Genomic DNA, 23,434 nt, shown 5'->3' on the forward strand with positions numbered 1-23,434 from the left:
TGGGATCTAGTTCCCTGACCAGGGAATGAACCTGGGCCCCTACCTTGGGAATGCAGAGTCTTAGCCAGTGGGCCACCAGGGAAGTCCCGAGGGTGAATTATAATAACTGTTATTTTCTGAGAAAGTAGAAGTTGAAAAAGATTTAAGAGACTTGCATTAAGTGGACCCAGAAGGAAAACCAAAGTCTTCTGACTCCAAGTCCTACACTCCTGCTCTATTATATGACCCAGCTTATAGAGCTCCAGTGGTACCTTTGGCATGTCGAAAGCTGTACAAGCCTCAGATTTTCAGCTCCTGGCCTGATTTTTCAGAGTAATCAGGACCCAGTTGGCCCCACAGTTGGGCTGTTATCCGTGAAGAATGTGGGGATTACTTAGTGGCCCGTGCTGCACGTGGCTGTCGCTGCCGCAATGGCTAGCTCAGAGGCCTCATTCAGAGTCAGATAAGCACTCTATGTTTGGATGAAAGCATTTGTTTCCCTTGGCTTTTATTTTGCAGCTCAGTCCTCAACCTTTTCTGAGGTCTGTATCCTTTATATCTGTCTCCCTCTTGTTCTATCGATAAGGAAATAAGTAAACACTTGGCTACAACTCTAGATCTTTATAAACTCCCAGGACTGGCTTTACCAGTATCCTTAACACATTCAGAATTTTCTAAAAATGGCTATACATAGACATAGGGCTTCCCCAGTGGCTAAGAGATAAAGAATCCACCTGCCAATGCAGGAGAAACAGGTTCAATCGCTGGGTCAGGAAGATCCCTTGGAAAGAGAAATGTCAACCCACTCCATCTTTCTTGCCTGGGAAATCCCATGGACAGAAGAGCTTGGTGGGCTACAGTCTGTGGAGTCGCAAAGAGTTAGGCAGGATTGATATCCATCTGTCCACACATAGACGTAAGCTCGTATTCTTTCTCTAATGGCACTGGCTTTGCTGATATTTTGCTCTACCTTACTCCAGGAGACCCCCATCAGTTTGAGCAGAAGTTTAATTACCGCCGCCCCATGTATCCCATCCTCAAGTACATGTGGGGAACAGATACCTATAGAGAGAGCATTAAGGTGAGAGTGTTTTTGGTGAAACCAAAACTGAGTTATCTTCACTGCAGATAAGCCCCAGTGGGTTGTGATTCAAGACTAAACTGGTTTTCTCTTGGGCTGGGTCTTACAGGATTTGGCTGACTATGCCTCTAAGAATTTAGAAGCCATGAATCCCCCACTTTTCCTCCGCTTTCTTAACCTGCTAATGAATGATGCCATCTTCCTTCTGGATGAAGCCATACAGGTAAAACAAACAGATTTAACTGCTCTTATACCATCATACATACTTTTTACCTCTTAGTCATAACAGAGCAATCCTTATGCCCCAAGTTCCTGTCTTGGACACCAAAATTTTGCAAGTAGTAATGTACTGCCAACCTTGCCGTTATAATTTGATAGATATTCTTCCATTAGAGACCAAGATCAAGGGTCATCAAAGCCTTATGAGCTAGGAGGAGATTTTGGCAGAGTGGAAAAGAAAGTGTGAAAGAAAGGCCAGACTGGCCCAATTCGTCAGTCTAGCACTACAGAAAGAAATCAGAGAATCTTCATTCAGTTAGTGACTTTCCGCTTTCTTCCATTGCAAGACATTGGTAACAGTGACCAACCAAAGCAATGATCCTTATCCCTCTTTCCTAAAAAACTCTGACTTTATGCCACTATTTGAAAAAAGTCTCTGGTTTGGATAATTTTTTTCACATAGAGACTCCAAATCATCAGTATTTTTCGTTTTTGCACTGCTTCTCAAATCTTCAGCTCTGTCTGAAACATGAGTTTTACTACATACACCAGAGGCCACTCAGCTCCTTCAGCTTAACCAGCTCTTGTGGAGCTGCTGCTTGCTCCTATAAAAATTCCCTTTATCTGCAACAGGTGTAAGACAGGACAGTGACCCAGAGGGAGACAAAGCAGGTGAGTCATGAGGGTAGCCTGTCGGATAGCCCACACACTCCTTGTGTTGATTAGCAGTCTCCCAGTAACTTGTATTTAATTCGTGAAAAAATGCTCCTGCTTTGATCATAATCCCATACTTGAAGATTTTTAGATCTGTTGCCTTAGAAAACAAGTCCTGTAATAAATAGCCCTTTCTCAGCAAAAGCTGTATGACAGAACGAATGACACAGATGGCATCTCCATGGGACTGTAAGCATAACATGCTCGCTGCAACAGCAAGAGTGATGAGAAGTAGAGGGTTTTAAATAGTTATGGTTCTCCTTCCAGATATCTTGCATATTTGATAGAGCTTTGTTTTTTGATAAGCAGTTTTGGGGTTGGTTTTGTTTTCCTTCTTTCAGGAAGGGGTCAGCCTTTTTTCCCTGTAGCCTGTTTGCTTTTATCAGTGTTTCATATACTGTTTATCCTCCTTTCTGTTTCATAGACTATAATATTTCCAGGGGAATAACCCATTACTCTCCCCAGACTGAAACAGTGTTTCCACAGTTTCTTTTTAAAAAAATTTTTTAAAGGTTGTGCTATGTGGCATGTAGAATCTTAGTTCCCAAACCAGGAACCCATGCCCCCTGCAGTGGAAGCACAGAGCCTTAAACAATGGACCACCAGGGAAATCTCTCCACAATTTCTTTTTAAACTTAATAAAGCCTCCTGTCTCTTACGTAGTCCTTGGTTTTCCCAGCGTAGTGGACTACATTTTAAATAGGACCTCTTAAATATCATCTTCCTTTCAATACACTTTGTCCTCTGATCCATTCCACCTCTGCTTTCTGTAGTATTTGAGCAAGATAAAGATTCAGCAAATTGAGAAGGACCGAGGTGAATGGGACAGTCTGACTCCAGAAGCCCGCCGAGAGAAGGAGGCTGGCCTACAGATGTTTGGACAGTTAGCACGTTTCCATAACATCATGTCCAATGAAACAATCGGTACCCTTGCATTTCTGACATCAGGTAAGGCCACAACACACTGTTTTCCCCAAAAATGCAGTGGTTAAGATCTGCTTCAGTTGAGGGATCAGCCCCACTGAGGCTCTGGTGACAGTATCCTTCTCCACAGGCTGAGAGGAAGTGAATCAGTAGAAAAGCTTCAGAAAGAATGTTGCCCGTTGTTGACATGGAAATGAGGAAATGGTCACCCTCACACAGCTGCCAGAAAGCATAAATTAGTGTCATTTTTCTTGAGGACGGCATAACCATATATATATATCTAGGGGTGTTTGTGTTGACTTGAAAAAATATCCTTGAACTCTGGTTAAATGTGGTAGATCAGAGACATTTATCTCCACTCCCTCTGTAGCTCCACTGTCCAGTTAGGTAGCCACTCACAACATGAGTCTGTCAAGCATTTAAACTGCAGCTAGTCAGAAATGAGATGTGCTGTAAAGTAGAAAATACACACTGCAAGACTTTGTATCTAAAAGTAAAAACATCCATTAATAATTTGTATTGGTTATATATGAAACGGGGGAGCCCCTGGTGGCTCTGATGGTAAAGAATCTCCCTGCAATGCAGGAGACCTGGGTGGGGAATATCCCCTGGAGAATCCCACTCCAGTATTCTTGCCTGGCAAATTCTGTGGACAGAGGAGCCTGGCGGGCTACAGTCCATGAGGTCACAGCGTTAGACACAACTGAGTGACTAAGCACACACACCCATATATGAAATGACAACCAAGGATCACCAGCCTTTTGAGAAAATCCTCTTAACACAAATAATAGCCGAAAACGCCTTCAAATATCTTTATCAGTCTCAGAGGGATGAAAGAGGATACAGCATACATAAGACAAGAACAGAGAGGCAATACCAGAAATTACCCAGAGAGCAAGTGCTCTTGAATATTGAAAATACAACTTCAGAAATTTTGAAAAGTCAGTAGGACAGTTAGAAAATAAATTCACGGAACTCTTCAACGAAAGCAGAACAGAAAAAAAAAGATGGAAATTAGAAGAGAAAGAAGAAAATACCAATCTGCAAAGTCTCAAAAGAGAAAAATGAAAGGGAGCAAAGAAATAATACCCTCCAAATTCCCCAAAACTAAGAGGTTCTAAATCAAAAGGAGCCCCCAAGTGCCCAGCACGGGAATCTTTAAGACCCCCACACTAAGGTATATCTTTGAGGTATTTTAGAAAATCAGGGTAAAGAGGAGATCTTAAAAGGTCCCCGAGAAAAATCAGGTAATGTGCAATAGTTTAAGCATCAAAATGTCCTTGAATATCATAACAGTGACATTTGAAGCTCTAACACAGTCCTGATGGAAAATGATCTTTTCAGCTTAGGATTCTATAGGCAGCCAAACTGTTGATCCTGTTAGAGGGTAAATGTAAGGAAATTTTCAGAGGTGACGGTATTAAATTTACTTCCAGTGTACCCTTTCTTGAGAAGCTACAGAGAGATAAACATAATCTGTCAAAATGAAGGAAGAAAGTGGAATCCCATAAGAGATATGCAAAGGAAGTTCCCAGGCTGATGGTGGAGGTAGCTTGTGTGACCACCACACTATAGGCCTATAAAATTAGAGTCCAGATTGGAGTGATGGATGGAAACTTCCAAAAAACATCTCTAAAAACTGTTTTTGAGAGTTCTACATTTCTGGTGGAGAATTTGGAAAGATATAATGGTAGGTACTCTGAAAGTAAGCAAAAAAATAATTAAAATGTTTATTAAAAGTATACCCACTCTCAGCTCACTGGAGAAGGAAATGGCAACCCACGCCAGTATTCTTGCCTAGAGAATCCTGTGGACAGAGGAACCTGGTGAGCCGCTGTCCATAGGGTCACACAGAGTCAGACACGTCTGAAGCCACTTAGCATGCATGCATGCCTTAGAAAAGGAAATGGCAACCCACTCCAGTATTCTTGCCTGCAGAATCCCAGGGACAGAGGAGCCTGGTGGGCTGCCGTCTATGGGGTCGCACAGAGTTGGACACAACTCCAGTGACTTAGCAGCAGCACTGTCAGCTGGAACTAGTTACAGAACAAAGAGACCTCTGCCCCAATTCCCAAGAAGTATCTTGAGCATGAAGTCTCTCAGTTGGGAGTTGATAGGGGAAACACACTGACCGAAACTGCCTACCCTGGCCAGGCACCATAGTAGCAATTAGCGTGAGTTATTTTATGACAGGAGGTCCTGGTAAGGAGCACGGAACTAAACTACCACCAACCAGAAGAATTTGAGAAAGGTCAAAAGGAGATGCCATGTGCCCTATCCCCTCCAAGAATCCTTCTTCCTGGCATCCATCTTGGCTAAGCAGTGCATGTGCCACCAGGAAGGACCCTGAGTGAGAATGATGGGCCAGAGAAAACCCAGGAACTGATCTCATCACCATAAAACCTGAGACTGTGAGCCACATGGCAGAGCAGTTGTCCTGGGTTCCTGGACCCTCCTGCTCTCCGCCCGTGCACTCCTTTCCAACAGAGTATCTTGCTGTATCAGCAAATAAAAGTATGTGTGTGTGTGTGTGTATATATATAATTATTACTTTATATAATTTTTAGAATACTGTGTGGCTCTGCTGTGATGTTCTCATGCTCTTAATGAAAAATTAAATTATTTCTCCAAAGATCTTCTTATATATTAGGGAAATTTATATTAGAAGAGGGACAAGAATATGAACTAAACTCTCACCAGTAGTAGAGTCAATATATAATGACTAAAATGGAAATATTAAGAACCAGCAATACTAAACAAGCTGTACTCTGCTTGGCTTGTTGCACTTGGCATGTATGTCTGTAATTATTTTGGAATTAGTGACCTAGCAGTCAGTTTCTTACAAATTTGTTATAGGATATAATAAGTCTAAAAGGTGTATCTGTACACACTGAAGTTCATCAATTAGTATAATACTTTTAACAGGAAAAAATTTAAAATAATCATAATATCCAGCAACAAAGAGTAAATAAATAATTCATGGTGCAGTCATATGTGGTTGTTAAAAAGGGTTTAAATCATCACTGTCCTATAGTACTTTATATGATTGTTGTTTATTTGCTATGTCATGTCCAACTCTTTACCCCCAATGTAGTCAACAAGGCTCCTCTGTCCATGGAATTTCCCAGACAAGAATACTAGAGTGGGTTGCCGTTTCCTTTTCCAGGGGATCTTCCCAACCCAGGGATCGAACTCACCTCTCCTGCTTGGCAGGCAGATTCTTTTCCACTGAGCCACCTGGGAAGCCCACTTTATGTGATAGAAATGTGTGAATCTGTACTGTCCAGTACTATAGCTGCTGGCCACAGGTGGCCACTGAACACTTGATATGTGGCTAGTGTACCTGAGAAACAGGAGTTTTCTACTTAGTTAATTTAAATAGCTACATGTGGCCCGTGGCTGCCATGTTGGACAGCACAGGAACCTATAAATGTTAAGATATTTACGATACTGTTAATGAAAAAGTTATAGAGTATATATAATATGATAATCACTTTGTTTTAAAAATGTATGTGTGTGTAAATATGGTTGGAAAAGCTAGGACATATTAGCAAAATGTAACTAGTGTTTACTCTGAGTGTTTGTTTTTGTATTTTGTTTGCTTTGCTTATCTATTATTTTCTAATATGACTGCAGTGAAAATGTATTTCAAAAAAAGCAGTCCCCAGAGGTCTTTAAGTAAAACTGTAGGACACAGTAAGTTGAAGATTTCTAGCGGATTGGGTTTTCATAGGCTTTGGCTTTTTTTCCAGAGATCAAGTCCCTCTTTGTGCATCCTTTCCTGGCTGAGCGCATCATCTCCATGCTGAACTACTTCCTGCAGCACCTGGTTGGCCCCAAGATGGGGGCCTTAAAAGTCAAGGATTTCAGTGAATTTGACTTCAAACCCCAGCAGCTTGTTTCAGATATCTGCACCATCTACTTAAATCTTGGGTACCTGAGATTTAAATGGGGCAGGCCAGAGGGGTTGCTCATGTTTTAACTGGGGGTTTTGCTAATAGAATGAAATAACTAGCTGGTAATTATGTGGAAGTAGAAAAGATTTGTTTCTAGTTGACTGACAAAGTAGTCTTCTGCAGTTTTAAATCATGAGATTTCATATGACCTGTGGGATGTTATTTCGAATTTCCAGCATTCTGCCTTGATCTGTTCAAAGATAAGCTTTACTAATTGTTGCATTGTTTGGAAAAGCAGTACTTTTTTTTAAAAAATCAGTATATTTTTATGGTCACCAGATACTTGGTAAGACTTCCTTCCTAAAAATTAGAAGAGATCATTCTATAACAAAAGAACATTCATGATACCTAAGTGATGGGGAACTTTGTTCCTCAAGCCCCTCGTTATTGCCCTCTTTGATATACCCTCTGATGCTTAGTTTCTTTCTGATGCTGACCTTCCAGGGACGAGGAGAATTTCTGTGCCACTGTGCCCAAGGATGGCCGTTCCTATTCCCCAACTCTCTTTGCACAGACAGTCCGAGTCCTGAAGAAAATAAATAAGCCTGGGAATATGATTGTGGCTTTCAGCAACTTAGCAGAGAGAATCAAGGTGAGGAGAATAATTTGCTTATTAACACATTCAATAAAAATCATGTTGTCAACTCAGCTGTTTTTCTTTTTTACCCAACTTTATGGGGGAAAAGAGCATTGTGTTGAGAAAATATAAATAAATGAATGAATCCTTCCGTCCAGTTGATAAGTAAAACGACTGTATTCTTTAATAGTAATATTCTCTTCAATATGAGGGTGAGAAAAGAAAAATAAGAAGCTTCTGCTAAAAGAAAAGAATTAACAGATTTTTAATAGGTTGTTTTTATGAAAACTTCTCCGTACAGGGTTACCAATAGATTTGAAAATCTGTGATATTAACGCAGAACCTTTTAGAATAGAATTCAAGATTAGTAGCTTCTAGTCATTGATTTTTATTGATTTTTCTCTGTTCTATTTGTAATTGGCTTATATAGGAATAGCCATACATTTTTTTAATTATTATTATTTTTTGAATAGCCATACATTTTAAAGATTAAAATACTATATTGTACTCAGCTAATCCCTTTGGTTGGAGCAGCTTCATGAACAATTATGAAAAGGGAAAAATTATGGCAGATTCTAATGGAAAACCTTCCTAATTGATAACAGTCTTCCCTTCATTGAGTTACTTTTTTATTGAATTGGGCTTCATCTTTGCCTAGGGCTTAGGCAGATGGATCCCTGAGGAGCTAGAGTCATGAAGGAATCAAATGCTGAAGCCACTTTTAAATTCCTATACCTGTTTGTACCTAAAACCGGAAACTGCTTTTCATACACACACTGCATGAATGGCTCTGTAATTATGCAAATAAGAACCCCTGCAACCTCGCATCCCCTTACAACAGGGCTGTTGTCAGAAGTATGGATGTTGTCTGTGGTGTTTTATTCCCTGTTAACACTTAAATTCATTTCCAGTCATGACCACTAGCAGCTGAGCCAGACTGACTGAAGACGCAGAGTTGGGGCTGATGTTAAATTTGCTCCTGTAATATCCATCTTGGCTTGTTTAGACCATAAAGCTAAAAATTATTCCTATCTCTGTACAAGGTTATCAATGACCCCTTAAGACTAGGGAATCGGCACAGAGCATTTTGAACTCAGCTGCTTCTGTTAATTCCCCTAACTGGCTGGTTCTTACACTCAGTCCCTAGCAGACCTCCAACAGCAGGAAGAGGAGACCTATGCTGATGCCTGCGATGAGTTCCTGGACCCCATCATGAGCACACTGATGTCTGACCCTGTGGTGCTGCCGTCCTCCAGAGTGACCGTGGACAGATCCACCATTGCCAGACATTTGCTCAGGTGAGCCAGCCCCCAAAAGCAGCCTCAGGAGCTCACATATGCCTTTGTCTGCTGTCATCTTTTTCTCCCACTACGGTACTGTGCACCCAGTAGGTACCCCAGATTGTTAGTTTATTAACGTGCTGTGTGGAGGAGGCATTTTGGTAGAAGTATATCACTTGATTGATAAGGATGTCAACATCCAATATAAGACACTCTGTTAAATGGTGGTGCTAACCTTACCTCTTCTCCCTCAAGGAAATAATTCCTATCCATATTTATTATAAAATATGTCAACCTGGAGTATAAGTTGACTTGAAATTGTGGCTTAGCTAGTAAAGAATCCACCTGCAATGTGGGAGATGTGGGTTCAATCCCTGGTTTGGGAAGATCCCCTGGAGAAGGGAAGGGCTACCCACTCAAGTATTCTGGCCTGGAGAATTCCATGGACTATATATAGTCCATGAGATTACAAAGAGTCAGGCAGGACTGAGCAACTTTCACTTTCACTTTTAGTTGTAAAAATATAAAAGACAGGTTGTTGGGGTTTTTTTGTTTTAAATTCAGGTTTTATACTCATCATATGGGTTTACCGACATTCTGCTCCAGCTGTTAGACTCAGCCATGGTGACTTCAAGTTTTCCTCAGCCTACCTCCTCTAAGTACAACATTAATAGAAATGGTACTGGGAGAGACTGCCTATTTAAAATGAAGTTATATAAACTGACCCAGATCTAGGGAAATAATGTTTTTTATTTAAATATTGGAAAAAAGGATGTCTTGCTTGATGGTTTGTGATTAAGCCGTCACTATATGCATGATGCTGTGCTGGGCAGTATGTCTTTTCCAAAGTGTCACTGAGAATTTATATTTTTATTGTGGCTTCAGAATACAGAAAGAAGATATATTAGCCTTTAAAATATGTTATAAATCATCTTACCTGGGAGGAAGCCATAATCTGCATTAGTTGAAGAGCAGTCGGTTAACTAAATCAAGTGTCAGTCTACAGAGCTTTATCCCTTAACGTCTTACACTGTTTCAGGAGTCTGTCACTAAAACTCCAAACAGCTCTTTATGCTGACATGATTGTACGGGGTCTGTGTCTTAGAGAAATGGAATCAAATACCATCTGAAGAGCGGGGCTTCCCTGGTGGCTCAGATGGTAAAGCATCTGCCTACAATGCAGGAGCCACAGGTTCGATCCCTGGGTCAGGAAGATTCCTTGGAGAAGGGAATGGCTACCCACTCCAGTATCCTTGCCTGGAGAATTCCATGGACAGAGGAGCTTGGCAAGCTATAGTTGATGGGGTCACAAAGAGTCAGACACAACTGAGCAGCTAACATATACACACACACACCATCTGAAGAGTAATGTTTGTTAAGCAGAGAGACAAAGTAAGTAAATAATCTGCAAAGAAACCTCTCCCAAATCACTCTCTCTCTTATCTCATTCTTTCTAACCTCAAGCTAGCACTTGATTCAGAATTATAGTAATACACTCTAGCTTCAGTCTCAGGGTGAGAGGCCCAGCTGTTCTGTTTTTGGCTGAGGATGTGAGAACTTACAGAAATAACCCCATCTTCCTTCTTCTCTTTGTCCCAGTGACCAAACAGATCCCTTTAACCGTAGTCCCCTCACCATGGACCAGATCCGGCCAAACACAGAACTAAAAGAAAAAATCCAGCGGTGGCTCGCAGAGAGGAGACAACAGCAGAAGGAGCAACCTGAATAAGTACTGTGACCTAAGCAAACCAAAAACCAGCCCGAGTGTAGATAAACAACTGTGGTTTCTCTCTTTCTGGCTCTCTTCCTTTCCTTTTTCTTGCCTTTTATTTTTTTCTCTTTACTGAATTAGAGAACTGCTCTTGCTCAAATTATGATAATTAAAATTCCTAAGAACTTGACAATGCACCTAGCTTGCAGGAAATTACACTTCTCATATCATCACCACATTTAGAAATCATCACTAATTTTTATTTGTTATCCCTTCCTGTTCCTTCTCCCTTTTCCTACCTTAAATTATATTAACTTCAGCTATTAAAACCTCCCGCCTCCTTACTATTTCTTCTCCAAGAACTGCTCAAACATCTTTGGTGAGCACTGCTTTTAAGTATATGATATCACATATTTCAGTGACAGCTGATATCAGAAAGTCCTTTGTTAACAAGGTACTTACTAGTTAGTCTTCATGACCCAAACTTCAGCCCTTTTACTTGTTACAGCTCTACACTGTTACAGAATAACTTTTTATATAAAAGCAGATACCTTGATGTTTGAGTAGATTTTTTTAATAAGATGACAGATGAGATGAAAATAGGAATCTTATGCAACTTCAGTGGGTAGCTCTCAGTTTTGTGTTCTCTTGTAACTCAGAGATACCTTAGAGGGCAAACACTCCTCCATGGAGTTGTCATTACACAGAAAACTTAGCCCTATAATATTTTTAGGAGGATGTGGTAGAACAAATTTGCAGTTTTGACACTTTATTCAGAAAACTCCAAGGTGAAAGAAGAAGGCTGTTGGGGCCCTTTTTATCTACTGGAAATCAAGGATGAGGCTTGTGTAGAAAAGTTAGGCAACAAATATTGTAACCATGAGATATGTCATTATGTCATTTCAAGACACTAATATCAGCAGTGTATCTCAGTATATATGTGTGTGTGTGTGTATATATATATATATATATATATATACACACACACACACCATGTACTTTTTTATATTGGCCTAGTGTAATACAGAGAACCACGTTATATTGTCTCTTCCATGGTAAGATGTATGCGGTATGTGGCTGTGTTTACTCTTACTCTAGACAGAATTCTGAGACTGTAATATGTATATAGTTCATGTTCGTTTGGGCTTATGACCTGATAAGAGCTGCTTCTAACTCAGCCTTAGGTCATCAATTAACAGAATAGGAATTTGAGCACAACCGTGTCCACAGGCCATTTTAAATATCCACTTAGCATTCTATAGTTATTTAGCAGGTGGATGGACCCCTCACTTTACAAGTTGAGCTTGAGCTCCCTACTAAATCGTGCAGCTTAACATGCTGAGTAAGTCGCATTCCCCTATGGACTGTCTATACCAGTATCCCTCTAAAGCCGAAAATAGAACTACCAGGAGTAATATGATCTAGAAGCAGAGGTCATTGCTTCACTTCAAGGCCATTATTGTTAACCATAGCCTCTTTCAAATAAGACGGTAGTTTTATGGTAATCGAATACAAGTTGTTATAATCAGTCCTTGATGTGTTTTTGATGGTTCCAGCAGGAAACTCAAGTTAGAGGTCATCCCACACTAGATAAAAAGTAGATGTTGCCTGTCGCTGTGCTTATAAAGTGAAAAAGGCAGTCTAGGACTCTCGCCAATACTAGAATGTATGATAGTAATTCAGTATGTTCCCTGGGCCTTTAAGGCACAGGTTGACAGGATTTGTTTATTTTCTGAAAATGAGCTTCATTTCCTATTTATTATCTTCTACTTCTCTGAGAATGAACTGTATAAAATAAGCTTCAATCTATTTGCATTTATCTTCCAAACCCAATCAAATAGAATATTTTCACTTTTAAAAGAAGTGAGGAAAAGACCAGTTTTATAGGAGAAAGGAAGGAGAAAACGGGCACAAAACCTCAGAAGGCAGCTGCTCCCAGCAGCTTTCTAGTTAACAACCTTATGCTGCCTCTTGTATCTGTGTCTGTACTCCACTTCTGTATTAAGTCTTCAGATTATAAGCCTTTTCTGGCAATTTTTTTTTAAAGCTCTTTTCCTGAAACTTTTTATGAGTGGCTGTGGCACCATGAATGCTGCTGAATATCTTTAAACTCATCACAAAGGCAAGTGCGTAGCTTAAGGCCACTATTGGTAAGGAAACCAAGTGTCCTTTGTGCCTTTTTCCTTTCCTTGACATAATTCAAGAACATGCCAAAAATGAGACTAAAAAATTATCATCTTGGTACAACATGGTGCATATGGACACTTGGAAGCTTAAAGAGGGGTGGTGGTGTCTAGAACTCAGAAGCAAGCTCTAAATCTATTAGAGCAGACTTTCTGACATACCTAGCTTTATGTGTTGACTTTGCTAGAGTATGATAGGAAAATGAAGACTCTTCAATCAGCTCTAGTATTGCTTACTAAGAGGGTAATACTAAACCTGGAAAATTATTTAAGTAGGCTTTATCAAGCAATCTGAATTTGTTTGTTTTTAATGTAGTTTTTAATGAATATGTGAAAACCGAAAGAAACTTCAAAGGTTTTTTTTTTTTTTAATGGTGCAGGTGAAGGTGCCAGTTGCTATTTGGTATCACACTCTACAAAAGCTTCATTACTTTATTTGATGCTGGTTGCTAAGCAGCCATTGCACAGCATAGGTCTACTGGGTGCCTTTACAAGCCAGAGGCTGATGCTGCACTGTTGATGTCATGTGAGGAAATAATGCACATGCTCTAACTGGTAAACAGGAAAAGAAAAAGACCTGGAAACAAAATGAACAAAATGACAAAAAGATTGATTGAAATAAAACTTGATCAACATAACTATTTTGAAACATTCCAGGAAGGTTACTTCTTGTCAAACTTGCCTGGGGGTGTTTGTTCAAAGCCTGTATTTAATAAATGAACATCTGACTTACAACCTTTGTTATCATTTCCTTTTTTACAGTATTAAAAATCTAGGAGCAATTTCAGAAATCCCTCTGAAAACTTACAGGGCGCTGAACATCACTTTTTTAAAAAAGGTGGTAGCAAATGTATGGCCTGGCTGACCTAACCTGCCTTACCAGGCTTCTAGACCCTGGAGTTATCTTCAGATGAGTCTCAGGGCATGTTTTTTCCTAAGCAGATCACTTTTGGCTTCACTTTTTTTCATCTGGCCTAAAGCCCAGGTCTTTTTTTTGCCTTAGCCACACTACAGCACGTGGGATCTCGGTTCCCTAACCAGGGATTGAACCCTTGCCCCTTGCATTGGAAGCTCAGAGTCTTAACCACTCGACTACCAGAAAAGTGCCCCAGGTTCTTCATTCTAATCATTCACTATCAAGTTCCACGTTCTTGCCCCTTGCTTCTGTACCCCTGCTATGCAAAACCTCAGCCCAGATTAACCCAAGCATTCCCCTCTGCTCCAATATCCCAGCCACAGACTACTGTTGGAGAAAAATAACACCATCTTTCGAGTGGTACAACTGCAGACTTGTCCCTAATGTTCCCTAACAACCCTTCTGTGTGTCCTTAACTTCAACAGCTAGTCCAAACTTCAACCTCTTAAGTTTTCTCCCACCCTCCCACTTGCCCTTCACACTCAGATGACCTTGCCTTCTACTTCATAGCCTGCTGAATTTCCACTTTCAAACTTCATCATCCCATCTGTGGAAAAGGCCCCAAGACTCAAAGGCTCATCACTCCAACTTTATTTCCGATCTCATTCAGAATCTTGTCAGTCCCACTTCTCCATCTTCAATCTCTGTTGATTTTCCTATGACTCATATTTGGTTTTCTGGCCATTATCCCTTTATAGCCGTATTTCGTCACTCATTCACTCTGGCTTCTATCCTAATTGTTTGAACCTGCTCTAGTTAATGTTTCTGTATAGCTACATTAATTTTCTAATTCTTAATTTTACCTCCCTGGAGTACCACGCAACTGAATCACTCCCTTGCTGAAGCACTGTCCTGACTCCTTGATAGCACTCTAATTTTTCATTTCACCTCTAACTATTCCATCAATCAGAGTTTTACTTCTGTTTACGCTTCCCCGGGTACATTACTTATTCTGTTTTCTTCATCGAAGGCCACATCCCTACATATATCTTTTCTTCCAGTCATCTTAACCACAAAGTTCAGCTCTGTGGTACATAGCTGTTGTATTGTATATCAACCCAAGGATCCCCTTCTCTAAGAAACCTTCCTACATCAGCACCACACATAATCCTATACTAAAGCCTGTTCTGTTTCCATTGCCACCTTTTCAAATCCCAACGCTGCCACTCACTAGCTCTGTAGCCATTTATTTACCAATGCCGGTGTTAAGTGAGGCCACTACCTAACACACAGGCTTTCTTTAAATTCCAAAAAGGCTGACAGACTGGAGGCCCCGGTAAATGTGATTTAGTCCCTTGTATCTGCATAGTTCCTTGCGGCTGGTTAGGGAATTAGGGGAACTGGATTCCAATCCTGATACAGGAGTCAAGGGAGACAGGGATTACAAAAGGTCAACTAAAGGCAATGAACTGAGTCAGGTGACAGGTTGTGGCGCCTGCTCCGCCCCTAACTTTACGGGTCTGGTCGAGGACCCTCTCTGCCTTTGAAAGACGAGTACGTTGGCTCAGAAAGACTGTAGCGGTGCCTTTCGGCCCTAACTCGTCTCGTTCTCTCAAAAAAGCTGCAAATCCACCCAAAAACCCGAGGTCTGCGCCTCTCGCTGCCCGGGAGGCGCATTGCGCATGCGCATTCCTTCCTCGCGCCGGCCTTCCGGACCTCTGCGAGCGGCTGCCCAGAGAAATGCCTGCTTCTCCGCGGAACTCCGTTGTATTTTATGCTCTCTGACCTCATCTTCTCGTACCCACTTTCTCCTCTGTGACTAAAGAAAAGAAACTGGCCCGCTGGATGCTGGAAAGACAGTGGGACACCTAAATATCTCGGACCGGCGCGGAAAGGGGAGGCCTGACCTTGGAAGCGGACCGGGGTCCTGCGGCAGGTCCTTCCGGGCGGGTGACATTCAGCCGTCCAGTCGGGGCGACGGGCTCTCCGTCCTAGGACCATGGCCCAGTTTGTCCGTAACCTCGCGGAGAAGGCCCCGGCGCTGGTCAGCGGTGAGCGGGGCGTCAGCCAGCCGGCGTGGGTAGCCGGGCGGGCGGGGAGGCCTCCGAGGGCCCGAGGGGAGGACTCGAGCGGCCGGAGGGAGCCGCGGCTGTCCGGGCCTGAAGAGTTGGGGGGGGTTGGGGAGAAGACAGATTTGCGGTTCTTTTCTACCTTTCCGCTGGCCAGGCCTGCGGCTTGGGTTCTCGCTGCTACCCAGAGGTTCTGAACTCTGACCGCGACCGTGAGGGGAGGGAATGTGCAGACAGCCGGGGTTGCCCAGCTGCAGCCGCCATGACGCCCTTCGACCTCCAGGAGGAGGAATACAGAAGGGATGGCTTTTTTGCGAGAGCGAGGGAGACGGCGGGCAGAGAAACACGTGAAAGCATGGAAACACGGCCCCATCCGCTTGTCTGCTTCTCAGTGGAGTATTTGGAAGGCTGCAGAATTTCTAAGGATGAATGACCTTCGAAACATTGCCTTGCTTTTTATTTTGACCAGATACTGAGATGCTCCCCCCTTAAGGAAGGTTTTAGGTGGATGAGCATTACGGTCGAGTATTCCTGCTCCGGTAAACACAAAAAGGGATATGTGTAAACAGTAATGTTTATTATCACTGCTTAACGTTCGTGGGGATACTCTGTTTGAAAAAGCTGAATGCGTCCTTCACTGGTGGAACGCTGTATTGGAGAACAACCCTGAATAGTCACAGCCCAGAGTAGTAGTCTTTTCAGTAAATATTTCATTTGTCTGCAAACTATTCGTTTTATCCCAAAATGAGATCAGTTAAGTAGACGGAAGCTTCTTCGCTAGATGTGCTGTATGTGCTGTATTCTAGTAAGTGGTTGAAGCACAGATCTCTGAATGGCTTCGCTCAGATTTGATTATGAAAGTGAATAGAATGAATTTTTTATACGTGTAATATTTTTGAATCTTATTTTACTGCAGTCGGTATTTTCTTATTCATTGTTTCCTCCTTTTTCTTCATCAGCAGTGGAACAATGAGTTACTGAAGGCCTGACAATGTCAGATACTTTAAATACTTGATCCTATCCTACAGAAACCCATGGTCCACTACTATCAGTTTACACACTTTACCAAAGAACTTGGGTTTGCAACTTGACTAAGATAAAGCTCTACATTTTTACATAATACAAGGAGAAGTAGTAGTGGCTTCATTATTTGGACTTTATAGATGATTTGAGGCTAATATTTATAATCACAAATTTCAGGTGGATTTTTTATCCTCCTTCGATGGCTTTCACATCTTTTTGGTGGAGCGTCTTGGGAAATTGCAAACTAATTTTAATAATAATTTACAAAAAGAAAAGTAATGTGAAAATAATTTTAATTGTGAGCTGTATCAACCATTTTCTCTATTATTATGAATAATTTAAAGATAAACATTGTTATCCTTTCAGAAGTACTCAGGAAAACTCAGCTGGGCCAGAATGTTAAAGTGGAGCTGCATTTTGCTTTGTCACTTAACTGAACTCGAGACTTCATTTGGATTTCACCAGCTTTTCCAGTTAATCTCTTTCTGTTCCAGGAGCCAATCCAGGGTACTCCAGTGCAATGAGTTATCAATCTCCCTAGTCTCCTGTGTATGTGACAGTTTCCCAGTCTTTCCTTACCTTTCATGACCTTGACAGTCTCAAGGAAATTATGTAGGTCTCGGAGAAGGGGACGACAGAGAATGAGATGGCTGGATGGCATCACCGACTCTGTGGACATGAGTTTGAGTGAACTCCGGGAATTGGTGTTGGACAGGGAGGCCTGGCGTGCTGTGATTCATGGGGTCGCGGAGAGTCGGACACGACTGAGCGACTGAACTGAACTGAACTGTCTAGGTATCCTATAAGGATGTTCCGCGATTTGGATTTGTCTGGTGTTTTTGTCATGATGAGTCTGGAGCTATGGATTTTTTTTTTCTTTTTTTCTCTTTTTGGCTGTACCTGGTGGCTTGGGGGAATCTTAGTTCCGAGACCAGGGAGACCTGCGCCCCCTGCAGAGGAAACGTGGCATCTTAATCATTGAGCCCCCAGGGAAGGAAGCTCCATGGAGCTGTGGATTTTGAGAAAGAATACCACTGATGTGAAGTCCCCTGACACACGTCAGGATGCATCAACAAGTGGTATACATACGTCCTCACTAGTGCAGTTAGCTCTCATCACTTGGTTAAGGCAGTTTCACTAGGTTTCTCCTAAAGGTACTAATTTTTCCTTTCCATGCTCTGTTCTTTAGAAGCAAGTAACTAAATTGGGGGAGGCAGAGTCAGGATTCTGTCTCCTATAGGAGGGAATATCTACATATATTTTTCTTCTATGAGAAAGATATGTCTGTTCCCCATTTATTAATATTTGTTCAGTCCATACTGTATGGACTCACGTACATTTATTTCATACCTTGTACCTCCAGTAGTACATTATTTGTTGCTCAGATTGTTCCAGCTTTGGCCATTGAGAACTCTGTCAGTTTGGCAACTCTGCCCCTTTGACATCCCCCTGTACTTTGTAGTATTGTGAGATAATTGCAACTTTTTCTCCTGCCATGCCAAATGACCTGCAGGATCTTAATTCCCCCACAGGGATTGAACCTGAGCCCCATCAGTGAAAGCACTGAGTCCTGACATCTGGACTGCCAGGAAATTTCCCAGACTCATGTATCTCCTGCCCCAGCCTTCCTTAGAATCTGCTCTTTCTCCAAGGAACCCTAGTTTCTTTTATTGGACAATTGCATTTTGAAGCTAAGATCTAGATACTGGATATGTTCCTTGCTACTCGACTGTGTTAGTCACCCTTTACTCACAGAATATAAGTTCTAAGACCTCCAACAGATGTCTAAAACTACAGATAGTACTGAGTCCTGAATGTTAGTTTTTTCCTATAATACCTATGATAAATTTTAATCTAAAAATTAGGCACAGTAAGAGATTAACAACAATAATAAACTAGAACAATTAAAATACTGTGATAAAGGGCTTCAGGGCTTCAAGCCACAGGAATTCCCTCGTGGCTCAGGAGGTGAAGCATCCACCTGCAATGTGGGAGACGTGGGTTCAATCCCTGGATTGGGATTATCCCCTGGGGAAGGAAATGGCAACCCATTCCAGTATTGCTGGGAAATCCCACGGACAGAGGATCATGGTGGGCTACAGTGCATGGCGTCGCAAAAGAGTCAAACACGACTGAGCGACTAACTCTGCAATAAAAGTTATGTGGACATGGGCTCTCTCTCTCAAAATAATCTTTTTGTGCTGCGCTCGCCCTTCCTGTGAGTGAGATGTTACAGTGTGTATGTTACAGTGTGTATGTGAGGTGGGGAACACGATGTGGGCATTGTGACGCCACACGAGAATGGAGCAGGGACCGCGCGCGATTTCATCAGACTACTCAGGCACACAATTGAAAACTTACAGATTATTTCTGAAAGTTTCCATGTAAAACTAAAAAACAAAATCACAGATAAGGGGGGACAGCTGTACTAGAATACCATTGCCTGTAGGCCCTGACAGTGGACAAGGAGGTATCTGTATATAGGTATTCCCCTACACGCCAATAAAATTAGCACAAGTTGAGAATATTGTAAGTTGAAAATGCATGTGTTACACCTATTCCGCCAAACATTGTAACTTAGCCTGCTGCTAATTCGCATCAGTCGTGTCTGACTCTGTGTAACCCCATAGATGGCAGCCTACCAGGCTCCCCCGTCCCTGGGATTCTCCAGGCAAGAACACTGGAGTGGGTTGTCATTTCCTTCTCCAACCCGTGAAAGTGAAATCGCTCGGTCGCGTCAGACTCTTTGCGTTCCTGTGGACTGCAGCCTACCAGGCTCCTCCGTCCATGGGATTTTCCAGGCAAGAGTACTGGAGTGGGTTGGCATTGCCTTCTCCAATAACTTAGCATCGCCTACCTTAATCTCACTCAGAATACTTATATTAGCCTACAGTTAAGCAGAATCCCCTATCATAAGGCCTATTTTTATTTTAAAAAATCTGATTATCTCATGTAATTATTGAAAGTGAAAAAACAGAATGATTGTGTGTTGGTTGTTTACCCTCATAACACATGACTGACTGTCAACTGCAGCTTGCTACCAGTACCCAGCATTAAAATAGCATTACAAAGTGGTACCCACTGTGGCTAGCCTGGGAAAAGATCAGAATTCAAAGATTCATTTTTACTGATTGTGTATCACTTTCACATTGTAAATTGAACCATCGTAAATTGGGGACCATCTGTATACTCACCCATGGGTCTATAGTCACACACAGTTGATCATTGAACAATGTGGGGGTTAGGGACACTGACCCCCATGCAATTGAAAATCCTAATATAACTTTAGAGTTAGCCCTCCATATCCACAGTTGCATATCCATTCATTCAGCTAACCTCAGATTATGAAGTACCATAGTACATATTTATTGAAAAACATCCACATATTAGTGGACCCACACAGTTCAAACACATGTTGTTGAAGGGTCAACTGTAATTGTTTCTTTATCGATCCACCTGTGTATCAACTAAACATGAGTTCATACTGAATGTCTCCAACTCTAATCCAGTACCACTGGATATGCTTTTCCCCCGTCTAAAACCCGTCTATTTTAGTAAGAAACCTAGCTGCCATCATCCACCATTCATTCACTTATCTTTTGTTCATCCCTTGTATACATGTAAAAACAGTCTCAATCTTTTTAACCTATGCTCCCTGAGAAGCAAATCTACTAACTTAAGTACAGCATTTGTATACATTGTACTGATTTGTTTGTATTTTTTAAGAGTATTATATCTGTGTGTTGAAGATAATTTTAAAGACAGTTTGTTGACTGTTAAGACTTTGTTCTCCTTTATAACACCATCTTACAGGCATTGGCAGTTGTATTTAGAATTCTCTCTTAGAGCTTTCTGTCTGCTTAAAGATTTACTCATGGCCCTAAGCCAGAGGATGATGGAAATAGTAATTTTAAGAGTAGTGAAATACCTAAATACAGGCAGTTAATAATAGGGGAAGTGCCAGGAGCTTTGGATTATCAGTCTTTGAACAACTGACACTTGATGGATGCTTATGTATTTGTGCAATTTTTATTATGCTGTCTTGTAATTTTTTATGTAAAGTACCTTTCTCCTGCTGAATCACTACCATAGTCTCCCATCTAACCTCGTTAAAAATCTTTTTTTCCTGCAATAGTAAGTACTGTTTTTACTGTTACTGAGGAATTTCAGCTTAATAACAGATTCAAGTTTTGGCTGCTCCTAACAATACATGTAGGTTTTATTTTTATTATTTGTGGTATTTTGAAGGAAGAGCAGCTGTGCTTTTGTTAATCCAGCACATATTGATGAGGATACCCAAAATGGGTACTAATTGGTATAATTCCATCTGGATCTGTGGCCAATATTGTGACAAGTTTTAATCTTATTCCTAAGGATGCCATTCTGCATAGTTTCTTCCCTCCCCCTTCACCACTTTCCTCCAAATTTTTTGTCTCTACAGGAAAATATGGTTACATTGCTGCTCTTTTCTTGTTTTTGAATCCAACTTCTAGTAACTTTGTAGTTAACTAGATTTGCCATTAATAAATGAAGTACCAGTAGTCTGGTACTGGCCACTGGTGAGGTTCTGGCATAATTGGATGTGCTTATAGCTTCCTGCCTGACTGAACTGGCTTGTGACACAGGTGTTCTGTATCTTTAAAAGCCTCTGGTTACCAGGGAGCAGCTTTGACTTTTCACACCGGGTGCACATTTGGTATAAGCAGTGAATGAATGTGATGCATGAATAAATATTTGTGTCCAGCCCACACATCTGCTTCTTTCGGTCTCTAGTGAGTTCATCCTGGTTTTTTGTTTTGTTTTGTTTTCCAGCTGCTGTGACTTACTCGAAGCCTCGATTGGCCACGTTTTGGTACTATGCCAAGGTTGAGCTGGTTCCCCCAACCCCTGCTGAGATCCCTACAGCAATTCAGAGCTTGAAAAAAATTATCAACAGTGCTAAAACCGGTAGCTTCAAACAGCTCACTGTTAAGGTAACTATGGGCTAAATGAAAACGTATGTGCATACAGAAAATGTCTTCCCTTGGGATTTCTCTGATTGTTTTGATTAATATATGTATTTTTCAGTGAGGCTGGAACCAGCATAATGAGAGATAATCTCTTTTGACTGCGGAGAAAGATATTTACCTTTCTAACTTTGTCATCTGGGTTGAAATAATTGGACTGTTTTATGTCTTATATTCTTAATAATCTTATAATGAAGAAGTGTTGTTTTTTTTTTTACTGGGTAGCTTTTTTTTGTTTCCTGTTTGGGGTTAGTGCATTAAAATAGGATGACTTGCTTTGTTGATTCTGTACTTTTTTGTCTGTAGTCCTAAAACTTTCCCCAATTTGGCCAAAAGATTTCTTGGACAATGTCACAATCAGGTAACTAATGCTCATGGGACATAAAAATACCAAAACCTAGAAGCATGTATTATGATATGAAGGGTGGAGATAAAATCTAAAAACTATGAAATTAGAATTTGCAGACTTCCCTGGCAGACTGGTGGTTAAAACTCCATACTCCCAGTGTCAGGTGCACAGGTTCGATTCCTGATCAGGGAACTAAGATCCCACATGCCTCTCGGCACACCCCCCACTGCCGCCACCCCCAATAAAAGAGAATTAGAACTCGGATTTTATGTTTGCTTGATCTAAGCATAGGATATGAAAAGCCTAAATTATTGCTGGCTTTAGAACCTGCATTCTAGAAAATATATATATTTTTTTAAGAGATCTCCAGTATTTCTGGTTTCATTTGAAGGGGAAAATTGACTTCCAGGTGCTAAAAGAAAAAGGCCCAGTTTTGTTGTGGAAAGGTTTTGTTTTTCAATCCATATTGTGCTTGTATGAAACACTGTTTTCTGGAACTGTGTACATTTTCTCTTAGGGCAATAAAATACTCATCTGTGAAACCGAGTAATTGCTAAATACTTGGAAAGAATTAAACCAAATAATAAATGAATAAAAATGATGTCTAAAGGGAAAGATAGAATACTTCATCTTGCAACAGATTTTCTTTGGTCAGACAGAAATGTCTGTTCGGAGACTTGCCTTCCTATAGCCATCCTTTCATATGAATGCCCTTTCTAAATGTGGCAGCTATTTCCAGGATGTGGGTTGTTTTAGGGCTCATAAAGTGTCTCATAAACTAATAATGAAAGGGTTAAGTCAGTTCAGGTCTTCAAAGAATGCTTTGAAAGAATTTATAAGCTCTGGACTACTTACCTTACATAATTGAAAGTTCAAGGGTTCTCAGCAGTTAAAGTTAACATCAGTAATTCTTGACTTTGACTAAAACTGCCCTCTAATTTGAATAGCATCCTTATATTCTTTGTCACTTAATCCTGGAAAAGAATAGTTTTAAATATATAAGAAAAAATATATACATTAAAATTTGTGCTTCTTTTTTCAGGAAGCTCTACTGAATGGTTTGGTGGCCACTGAGGTGTGGATGTGGTTTTACGTTGGTGAGATCATAGGCAAGCGTGGCATCATTGGCTATGATGTTTGAAGACCAATTTTTAACATGTGATTATATTTACTTTATTATTCAAGTGTTCTTGGACCATGTGTGAGCAGACTGCTATTTGAATAAAATTAGACAATGTGTCAGAATCAGTGTTTTCTCTATCAAACACTACATGGAAGGTCACGATTTCTCTTGATATTTAGTCGGGTTGTCTTTTGCGTTGATATATTATTACAGCTCTAAATGCATGCCTTTGCTTACCCTGCAATTGGAAAAGATATATATGAGTATACCAACCTGGTACCTGTATAAATGCGGTTAACTTTATTTTGAAGGCTTGAAATAAATTATATTTAAGCTTTATTTCTAGAAAAGCTGGGGGGAAGGCTTTGAGAAAATGAGAACTTG

General features: G+C 41.0%; 2 protein-coding genes across 3 annotated transcripts in view; both read left to right on the forward strand.

Annotated features, from left to right (window-relative positions):
- Window positions 1-13,358, forward strand: part of UBE4A (ubiquitination factor E4A) — a 40,037-nt gene extending 26,679 nt beyond the window's left edge. For both annotated transcript variants that reach the window (XM_055423115.2, XM_055423114.2), the window contains exons 14-20: window positions 960-1,060; window positions 1,170-1,283; window positions 2,767-2,941; window positions 6,670-6,850; window positions 7,318-7,465; window positions 8,591-8,748; window positions 10,330-13,358. In XM_055423115.2, the coding sequence (XP_055279090.1) occupies window positions 960-1,060; window positions 1,170-1,283; window positions 2,767-2,941; window positions 6,670-6,850; window positions 7,318-7,465; window positions 8,591-8,748; window positions 10,330-10,459 (1,007 nt within the window). In that variant the 3' untranslated portion in view covers window positions 10,460-13,358. The remainder of the gene's footprint in view (window positions 1-959; window positions 1,061-1,169; window positions 1,284-2,766; window positions 2,942-6,669; window positions 6,851-7,317; window positions 7,466-8,590; window positions 8,749-10,329) is intronic.
- Window positions 13,359-15,372: 2,014 nt separating this feature from the next.
- ATP5MG (ATP synthase membrane subunit g) lies at window positions 15,373-23,172 on the forward strand. Its single transcript, XM_055423116.1, has 3 exons — window positions 15,373-15,531; window positions 21,385-21,545; window positions 22,970-23,172. Exons 1-3 carry the CDS (start codon window positions 15,480-15,482, stop codon window positions 23,066-23,068), a joined length of 312 nt encoding a protein of 103 aa, XP_055279091.1. The 5' UTR covers window positions 15,373-15,479; the 3' UTR covers window positions 23,069-23,172.
- Window positions 23,173-23,434: the final 262 nt, after the last annotated feature.

This window comes from Moschus berezovskii, chromosome 14 (assembly GCF_049115385.1).
Source record: "Moschus berezovskii isolate FMDL1 chromosome 14, NW_MosBer_1.0, whole genome shotgun sequence".
Classification (NCBI taxonomy): Eukaryota; Metazoa; Chordata; class Mammalia; order Artiodactyla; family Moschidae; genus Moschus; species Moschus berezovskii.

Excerpts from the sequence above, each read along its gene's own strand:
- ATP5MG (XM_055423116.1), top strand. The coding sequence starts at position 15,480 with ATGGCCCAGTTTGTCCGTAACCTCGCGGAGAAGGCCCCGGCGCTGGTC. Across the intron at positions 15,532-21,384 it reads GGCCCCGGCGCTGGTCAGCG|CTGCTGTGACTTACTCGAAG; the intron begins GTGAGCGGGGCG and ends TTTGTTTTCCAG. Across the intron at positions 21,546-22,969 it reads TCAAACAGCTCACTGTTAAG|GAAGCTCTACTGAATGGTTT; the intron begins GTAACTATGGGC and ends TTCTTTTTTCAG.